The 9775-nt window shown below is 37.5% G+C and overlaps 2 protein-coding genes across 2 annotated transcripts in view; both read left to right on the top strand.

Moving 5' to 3' along the window:
• The first annotated feature begins 1886 nt into the window (after nt 1–1886).
• On the top strand, nt 1887–3243 carry LOC122819656 (transmembrane protein 250). The gene is made up of 2 exons (XM_044096559.1): nt 1887–2093; nt 2338–3243. The coding sequence occupies exon 2, from the start codon at nt 2490–2492 to the stop codon at nt 2907–2909; it is 420 nt and encodes a 139-aa protein (XP_043952494.1). The 5' UTR covers nt 1887–2093; nt 2338–2489; the 3' UTR covers nt 2910–3243.
• A 4293-nt stretch (nt 3244–7536) lies between these two features.
• LOC122819655 (nucleus accumbens-associated protein 2) overlaps nt 7537–9775 on the top strand; it is a 35919-nt gene continuing 33680 nt past the window's right edge. The window contains exon 1 of the mRNA XM_044096555.1: nt 7537–8162. The gene's annotated coding sequence lies outside the window, so the exon portion shown is untranslated. The remainder of the gene's footprint in view (nt 8163–9775) is intronic.

The following is a 9775-nucleotide window of genomic DNA, read 5'->3' as shown; positions in this document are numbered from 1 at the left end:
TGATTGCATCTACGTTTTCAGATGTAGGAAAATATATAAGAATGGTCAGAAATAGGGAAGAAATGCTAACACCTTCTATGAAAAACTAACATAGTGTCCACAGCAAAGTAAGTTCCACATCTCCATAGATTGAAAAGATGCTGATTCAAGATGACATGGCCACTCCAAACTGGACATCCTGCAGCTCAAGTGAAATTTACACTTTCAAACCAATTAAAATGTTTCTAACTTGTTAATCTTCCTTTATTTACTTATTTGGGACACTGCATGACAAAATAGGTCAAGGCAGCAGCACCCCTGTGACCCTGCATTGAAAAATAGGTCTAGACAATGGATAGATGTCTGCAGACATAAGGCTTACAATATTTTTTGCTAAGCTTGAGCAAAGAGGAAGCAACATTTTTTGCAAAATAAATTTAAAAAACAATCAAATGAAAAGCCTTTTCCTGAAAACTTTACCCCTGTAGAACATTCTCATGAATTTCACATGTATTTCCATTTCCCACATGTAGCTCATATTTTCAACATGTTATCACGTATTTTTGTTCATGTGTTGTACATGTGGTAAACTTGTGGTCACAAGAATACCACATGCGCACCCCATGTGATCAGATCCTTTCCATGTGCAGATCATGTGCTTGTGCTCAGTGTCATACCCTTATCCTTATCATGTGTTCATGTAAAAGTATGTGGAGCATCTAATACCATTTAAACTACAAACCCAGGCATTAATAGTATATTTAAGAATCCAGCAGTATACCGTAATTATACTGTAGTGACCCATAGTGAGACGCTCAGACACATTATGAGTCTTGTGTTATTATAAGACTGTTCATTTGTTCCCATTTTTTCAGTTTAACCTTTTGTTCCTTTTTTTATCTGTATATTGTAGGAGAGGTGTTAGAGAGATGGAGTTAGGTAAAGGCTATTCTGCACAATGATATAAGTGTATGTTCTACTTTGTCTATTTTGTGCTAAAGCTGTCTTCTAACACCTCCACCCTGGTGCAGTGCAAACCAAGACGAAGTGTGTTTCACTCAGTCTCACCAACATAGATCATCATATATTATGCCAATACACATTATGCAAATATCGTAAATTTCTTAAAACATTCAATAATAGGACAGGAATAGGAGTAGGAAGTTTGAAAAGAATGGGCTGATACCAATTAGAGGCTCATGTGTCCCAAATGATATACGTATGATATACATCTAAACATGTAATAAACATATGTACACTTTGAGTGTACCATGTGATACACACATCGGTAGTGGTGTGAAAATATTTGATACATATAAATATCAGATGTGGACTTCACTATGACTGGGCCAAGATTTCCCCGCAATTTGTTTGTGCTGACTTTATTACAAGGCTGCATAAAGCTTTGCTGTTCAACCAAGTCTATAGCATGTAGAGTCTTATTCCTACAACATCACCACATCAGCATCTTTCTGCCCTTCCAGAAAGATCATATGATTTTCACATTTAAAATGTTGTACCACGTGTAAACTGGTTTGTGATCCACACAAATATTCATTTGTGAAATTATGAGTCACATGAAAAAGCACAGGTGGTTTTGGAACTGATCATGGAGGGAGGGGGAAAAAAGTCATACACAGTTAGCTCGCTAGACAGATAGACAGACAGACAGACAGACAGACAGACAGACAGACAGACAGACAGACAGACAGACAGACAGATAGATAGATAGATAGATAGATAGATAGATAGATAGATAGATAGATAGATAGATAGATAGATAGATAGATAGATAGATAGATAGATAGATAGATAGATAGATAGATAGATAGATAGATAGATAGATAGATAGATAGATAGTGTTCATCGATGAACACTGTCCCTTTAATTCTAACGCTGACGTCACAACAAGATGACTCGTTTATTTTGCGACCGCACCGGCTCAAATTCTCTCTGGCTAAAGCTACATCCATAGACAGAAAAATATTGATCATAGTGTGAAAAATACCAGAAGTGATGCTGTTTGGGGAATCTTCCGCTCAACGCTTCAAAATGTAATTCAGCCACCAGACGCCTCGGAAAACAGCAACCCCAGTTTGCTTTGAATCACCACGGTCTGTTTCATGTATGATCCTGCAGGCATTCTTGCATTTTCAGCATGCTGCTCTGTGTTGTTGCTGTGATTTACTGGAATATGCGTCAAAGTAATTCGTAGCTGTCTTATCACACCTGAAAATGCACCGTTTGCATAAGTCTGCATTTTGTGTATCGTTTCTAAGAGATTTTGTATTTACAAAAGCATTCACGGCTTCCAGTAATAAAGATTATCTATGATTATTTTTGCTTTTCTTTTTGCAGAGTTTTGTTGCATACTAAAGAGGGAATCTGGAAATTCCGTTAGCATTCCTGAGCTCCTTCACTAAAGCCGGTCTGGGGGCTGGAAGCAGGTCCCACTGTGTATCCCCCACTTGTCACTCCTGTGCACCACACTGGGCTCTAGTAGCCCCTCCATGCCTGTGATCCCCATCCCACGCAGGGTGCGCAGCTTCCATGGCCCCCACACCACCTGCATGCACTCTGCCTGCGGCTCGGCGCACACCACCAAGCTGGTGCGCACCAAGTACAACAACTTTGACCTTTACCTGCGCTCCCGGTGCATGTACAGCTTCCTGCGCTTCTTGCTGTACTTTGGCTGCAGTCTGCTGACCTCCCTTCTTTGGGTGCTCCTCTCTGCCCTCTTCTTCCTGCAGTACGTCAGTGTGCGCGTCCTCCTTCGGCTGCAGTACAAGCTTTCCGTCATCCTACTTCTGCTCGGACACCGGCGCCTGGACTTTGGCGTGCTCAACGATCTGATTATCTACAGCATGCACATCACCATGTTTCTGGTGGGGGGACTGGGCTGGTGCTTTATGGTGTTTGTGGACATGTAGCTACTCAACTGCTGAGAATGTTGAAAAGACTGAAAGGGAGCAATGAGGAAGCATCACACGGCAACTTGAGCATCATGTGGTGCAAGACGGGAAAGTACCGGTGACTTTTTTTGCGAGATGCAACTGTTGCTCAGCGCTCTAAGATTTGTCGTCCTTAAAAAAGAAAATTATGTCTTGCTAGACACTTGATCCATTCAACACCAAGTCACATCACTATTTCGTCTTTATAAACAAAACGTCAGGTTTCTGTGTACTTGATCATTGCCTACTGGTTTATTTCCGTTGCTTGTTAAATGTTTTGAAAAATTGTGGAAATAAATTACCATAAAATTGCTGAAATAGCACATAGAAGCTTCTTAAAACCTTATTTGTTCAGGGGGGAAAAAATCATATTCCGTCTTGTTCTTATTGACTGTGGTTGACTCATACACTCATATTGACTCATCTAAATAATAAATTATAGAATTTGATTAAACCAACCGCAGCTTTGACTGATAGATATTTTATATGATGGTCAAGAAACCTCATTTGCTTACTGACAATTACTTTAAACCTTCAGTTGTCAAGGCCAATTAAAATGGGAACATTTTCACTAAAAATGTAAGACGGCTGAGAAAACAAATATGAAACTGCAAAAGTACAACTACTCCGTCCAGTAGTCAAAACTCTTTAGCTTCTGACCCACAAAATAATGAAAGAAACTTATGACCCCAAGTCCTGATTGAGTTTATATTTTTTAATCAAATTCAATTAAACATAGATAAAATAAAAATTGGATAACAGCTTACATAATGTACATAAATTGCCTTTACTTACTTCTAAGTGCAATTTTTTAAAATCCTTTTTTTTTAATAATTAAAAAATAAATATGTTTTACCATGATCCTTATTCAGTTAAATTCCTAAAGAGGATTCCATTTTAAAAATGTACTGAACAGCTGTTAAAAAAAAATTCTACATAATTTCTTTTCAGTTCCAAACTAAAATCACTTTGTTGTCTGCTCACATTAAGATACTGACTAACTAATTTGACAAACTATTTAAACAAAGACATTTGTTGGGTTATTGTTTAGTGGATGGAGGTCTTTGTATGCAGTTGTTTGAAACCATATACATTCAATACGGAAAAGCAATACACTCAAACTTACTAGAAGGGGACCAGCAACTTGCGTTTCATCCATTTGTAAACCATTTCATCAAAAATAAGTGTATAAAGCTATGACTTACTACATAACAGGAAATATGAATGTCACTGTTGCATGAAATACTGACGTACGACTGTATGATGCAAGTTTGTCTTTTGTTTCGACATATCTTGAGGTTTGCTCTAAAAGTCACAGATAAGTTTGGCTATATTAGGCCATGTGCAAACATTATCTTTCAAATATACATTTATATTCCAGATTAAGTAAATGTGCAGTTATATGTCAAGCCATGGAAGCGCAAAAGGAGCACTGATGTGTGATTTTGTGGTTAGTGTGATTTAACATGGGTTTTTTTTTAAAAGTTATTTAATAAATATTCTTGTCTGTTGCCTTGTTATTTAAAATGCAAAGCCAAGGGAATGTGTTTACCATGCAGTCCTGCACTCATAATATCATGCCTCGAGCTGTGTCATAAGAGTGTGTGACAGTTCAACTTGAGAACGCCTCTGGGTCAAGTGTTCCATCAGTCGCTCTTCACATGGTCTCAGAGTCGCTCTGACAGACTTCTCTGTTTAGCTTCCTCTGGCACACAACCACAACTGGACCCCTCTGCTTCTGCCAAGCATAACAATGGACATGGCTGGCTCCCAACAGCCTTATATAGCCTCATTTACACTTGGCATAAAGGGAGCTAACGGGAAACTGCTGAGACCTCTGGCTGAGCTGAAATATGCATTTTAGTACTTAATTCTAAGAAATTGAACATTTTATTTAATATAGAATTGGGTTTTAGTTTTCTAATTAAATCAAGCAAAAAAATTGTCTGGAAATAGTTTAAATGCCAGCTTTAGATCTGAACTTTTGACACTTGCTGGTGGGCTGACTGAGACATGCTGGAGACCCATTTGGCCTCTGGCTGTAAATGGATAATCGGGGCAACAATAAGCTTTTGTGCGCAGGATAAACACATCATATGCCTCATTTTCTGAGTCTGGGCTGATCTAACTGCTCGCATAAACCACAAAGAAGTAGTTTTGACAAGTCATCACCCCTTTTCATTTCTTCTTTTTTGCTTTAAAAGATGGAAGTTGTTTGCTTAGTCTGAGGGACTTGCCTGACTTAATTAATCACTTGTTGCATTTGTTCCTGCAAAACCCATGAACCTTTCAACTTGTTTACCATATTTCCCATCAAGATTATGTAACAGTTTTTGCAAATACAAGTGAGCTGGAAACCACACAAAATCATAAGAAAATGCAAATAATAGTCTTTTGCAGTTAAAAAAAAACAACTCAATCTATAACTCACTTTAAAATGGCATTAATGGAGACTAAGAGTATGTGTCATTCAGTTTTACAAGAAAAAGTGTAAACATTTTTAGAAATATCTTCTTGCCAGACTGTAGTGCAATCACCGAAATACAGCAAAAAGCCTCACACCCCTACAGCTATCACACCTGATTTCCTCATGGGCAAAAGTTATGTTTTAACAGCCATACGTAAAACATAAAACATTTATTTATTTAAAGAAAAAGACTAACTACTTTGAGGTGACAAAATCTCTGGGCTCTGGGTTATGTGCTACTGTCCAGGTGGACCCTTGCCAGCATCTGTTCCAGATCTTATCAGCTCAGATAAAAATAATAATAATAATAGTAATAATAATAATAATAGCAGCAATGTTTCTCATATTTCCTCAAACTTACTTTTACTTTGCTCAGCAAGTAAACTGTGAGAAAACATCGTTAGCTATTATGACATGTCAAAATAAATATGGTCTCTTTGACATTTTTCAATATCATAACCTTTAATCTGTGTTAAAAAAACTAACATTTAGTGCTAATTGGAAAGAAAAGTTAACTTTTTCTTTTTTACAAAAAATTGTAAAGGAAGACAAGCTGAACAAACAACAATTTATAAAGATGCCGCATTTAGCTGCTGTTCACTAAAAATAATATTTGGAGATTTTAATCATCTGCATGACCACCCTTCATACTATGGAGGGTTGTAAGATAAATATAGCTCATTGTCCAGTCTAAACGGCAGTGGGTAAAGGAAATGGACCTCCACCTCAAATCATGTTTATACCCCAGAGAGATAAAATCTCATGGATTAATAAATAGAAGGTCCATGACATTCTGTTTACATACACAATTGCAGACATGCATGCCTTCACCAATATCTATTCATTCAGATGTTCATAGATAAATACTGGGATATGTAGACATATCCTGGGATATCCGGGTGGGCCTCTCAACTCCACCATCCTAATCACTAAAAAGTGAAATAAGAGTCTGTGTATTAAATTAGGACCAAAGTTATTCATGTTGCTGGTAGATTTAGGTTTAAACTAATGTTTTATTATTACCAACATGAAATAAGATGAAATGTTAATCCTGTTTTGTTGTCCTTAAGCTTGGTACGATTTTTATCTGTGAAAGGTGCCACATACATAAACTTTACTTATTTACCTACTTAGTTATATTATTGTTTCAGAGTAGTCCAAACAGACTACTCTTAGTTGCATCTAATAAAGAATCTGCAAAGGCAGCTAAAGATTAAGGTGATGGAAAGGAAATTATCTAATAATGAAAACCTAAAAGCATATCAATAACGATAAATTGCCAAAACAGCCATGGAAATATGCTAAAAGTTATTGCTGTTACAAGAACTGTTTGACTTGTTTGACTGTTGCAATGCAATGTCTATGTCGTTTATTAACGAGAAAGGCATAAATTATATTGAATGTGCCATTTTCTATTAAAAGGTATGGTTTTTTTTGTTTGTTCATTTTTTTTATGTAAGTAAGTAAACTTTATTTATAAAGCGCTTTTCACAAACATAAAATCACAAAGCGCCATACAATAAAAATCAACCTTAAAAACCATACAAAACACAAAACCCTCAGAAGAAACAACAAAATCAAGAGATAAAAGCTTGGGAAAATAAAAATGTTTAGATTTTTTTTCTACATATTGAATATGTTTGTAATGACAAATATCTGTCTCATTTCCCATTTGAAACAATCTTCTTGGTTAAATGAAAATAATTTTAGATTTAAATCGGTTTGGGGCTAATCTGTAAAAAGCCTACATACAGACAGACATACTAGATAAATTATGTAGCTATACATGAATGGATAAGGCTCATATATTTATTTATTACATACATATATTCATTGAATACATACATACATACATACATACATACATACATACATACATACATACATACATACATACATACATACATACATACATACATACATACATACATACATACATACATACATACATACATACATACATACATACATACATACATACATACAATGTTGACTGGAGGTCACTCCGCCAGCCGCCAGCAGTTGGCGCCTGTATTTAGGAGAACAACACACATGCGCATCATGTATCCTGGGCAGTCTTAGTGACACGTGAGATACCCACACATGTCAATGTAATTCAGGATCTTCTTCGTATTCCGACGTCCTATTTGCTTTTGTGTTTAAGTGCTGCACCGAACACAGTACGAACAAACTTAGACGTCCTTTAGAGCTTCCTAACTAACAAACAGTAAAGAAGAGTACACCTTTAAGCCCCCAGAGTGCACCGAGTTCGTGTATTCGTGAATAAAAAAAAAAGAAAAGAAAGAGGCGCATGATATGACAGTTCATTTACCGCGCAGACCACTGTTGGGCAGCGCGTGTACAGTAAAGTGAGGGACCGACTATGTCTGCGTCTTTAAGCAGAACTCTATACGGACTGCTGCATGATGTCAGCCTGCTCTCGGTCCGTGCGCTGCTCGTGTGAGAGCCGCATTTTACTTCCTGCACAGGGACAGGAGCGGGCAGAGAAAGAGAGAGTGGGATAGCGAGATGGGGGGACGAGCGGCCGAGACAGGACTAAAAGTGATAGAGTGAGCTAGCGGACGAGACGAAGGAGGAAACCCCGGCCTGCTTGTCTCTTCTGTTTTTTTCTTTTCTTTTTTTTTCTTTTTTTTTTTTTTTTTTTTTTAAAGAAGAGAAGAGAATCCTACAAAGTTTAGAGGTTATCCAGCCTGCCACATCTGCGCCAGCTGACAGCCTCAGTCTATGGAATAGCGACAAATCGGGTAAATATATCCCCAGCCACTACCCTCCTCTCTTGGTGTGATATACATTGCCTGATTTGTATGACGCATAGGTTTTACCATGCATTACTCTCTCGATTCTCTACCTTTATTTCTCACTCTGCGAGCGGCTGCATATCCCAACGCTCTCCTGGCTCTACACTGAAATCATCTGCAGATCATCCTTAAATAAAAGTTAACACTCTACAACTTTAATAAGAAGTAAAAGGAGCTTTTACATGGAGGAGCAAACGACCCCCTCCTCCCTTCCACTTGAATGCGTAAAGCTCGACTGTCGAAGAATTTTTTTGAAACTCGTAAAAATCCGATGTTGATGTTGAACAGAGCTTTAACCTCAGGAAGTAGTGTTGTCATTAGTGTCAATTGTACAAGTGGTAGAATTGGCATGACGCTATGATGGGGGGGGGGCTTACGTCATAATTTAGCCACAAATAAATATATAAATAAATAAATAAATCACCAGCCAGGACTGTAACCCCAAGTTACAGTACGTTGCGAAGTGGCATGTAAGTCTATTGCAGGTATGGGGGTAAAAGAGGGAGGTGGGGGGGATTGTCAAATGTCTTTTTATCTCTATTAATACATTAAATATGAAACTTGTTTTGTTTTTGTTTGTTTGTTTTTTAAACAGCTAGACAAAGAAAAAAATCAAGTCAAGCAATCACAAAACCAAGCAAAAGTAATCAATCTTAAATAGGATTATATAGTAAACATAAAAATAAACCCTGAAATGTTGGTTTTAACTGTAAATTATTCAGAGGCAAGACTGATTTGTGGTGCAGTTTACCTCATCTGAACTTTGTCAGACACATCAGACCATACATTCATGGCCTCGCTCCCCCCTCCACACATACACACTCACACACTTTTTCTTTTTATTGTGTGTACAAGAGTGCAATGTGTGGCTAGCCAGCAAGTAGTTTGTGGCAGTTTTTCTTCATTTCCTGTTAGTGTTCTTTCTTCAGCAATCACTTTCTATCACCATGTTGTCATTAATGTCTAAACGGTTGAATTTTGTGTATATTCAGAGGTTATTTGCATACTAATCTTGCAAATCTGAGCTTTGTAATTTAATAATATTGTTGAAAAAGTGTTTTTGTAATTTTTTTTGTTTAGCATCCTGGCCTCAAATCCCGTTTCAGTTATGTCTTCAAATTACTGGCTTTTTTTTTTCTCCAGAGTAAAAAAAAATCACAGCGAATAGGAGCATTTTTATTTACTTGTAAGAGAACTGTAAAATCAATATATATGTATAGGTGCACCTAGCTACCCTGAGGCAAGACAAACACAGGTTTGTTTTTCCTTCTACCCGTTTTATCATACCCACGCTCAAATACGAGGAAATCATTTCCGGGGATTGTAGGCGTGTGCTGCAAAGTTTTGTTGTCTCTCGTCCGAGTTTATCACAACATACGTGGAAAATGTGGGAATTTATTGTTCTCCTGAACGGACCCCTTCCAACAGTCGACCAGCATTGAATTGGATGACTGCCACAGAGTTTGTGATTGCTCTCAACAGCTGTATTTGTCTGTTTGTGGCTGTGTGCATCTGTGCGAGTTGGTGGTGCATTAGCATGTCCCAGGATGCCCTTGTAC

Source organism: Gambusia affinis, linkage group LG17 (genome assembly GCF_019740435.1).
Source record: "Gambusia affinis linkage group LG17, SWU_Gaff_1.0, whole genome shotgun sequence".
Lineage (NCBI taxonomy): Eukaryota > Metazoa > Chordata > Actinopteri > Cyprinodontiformes > Poeciliidae > Gambusia > Gambusia affinis.
Note: the sequence above shows the minus strand (reverse complement) of the source record. Positions and strands in the feature narration are given on the sequence as shown.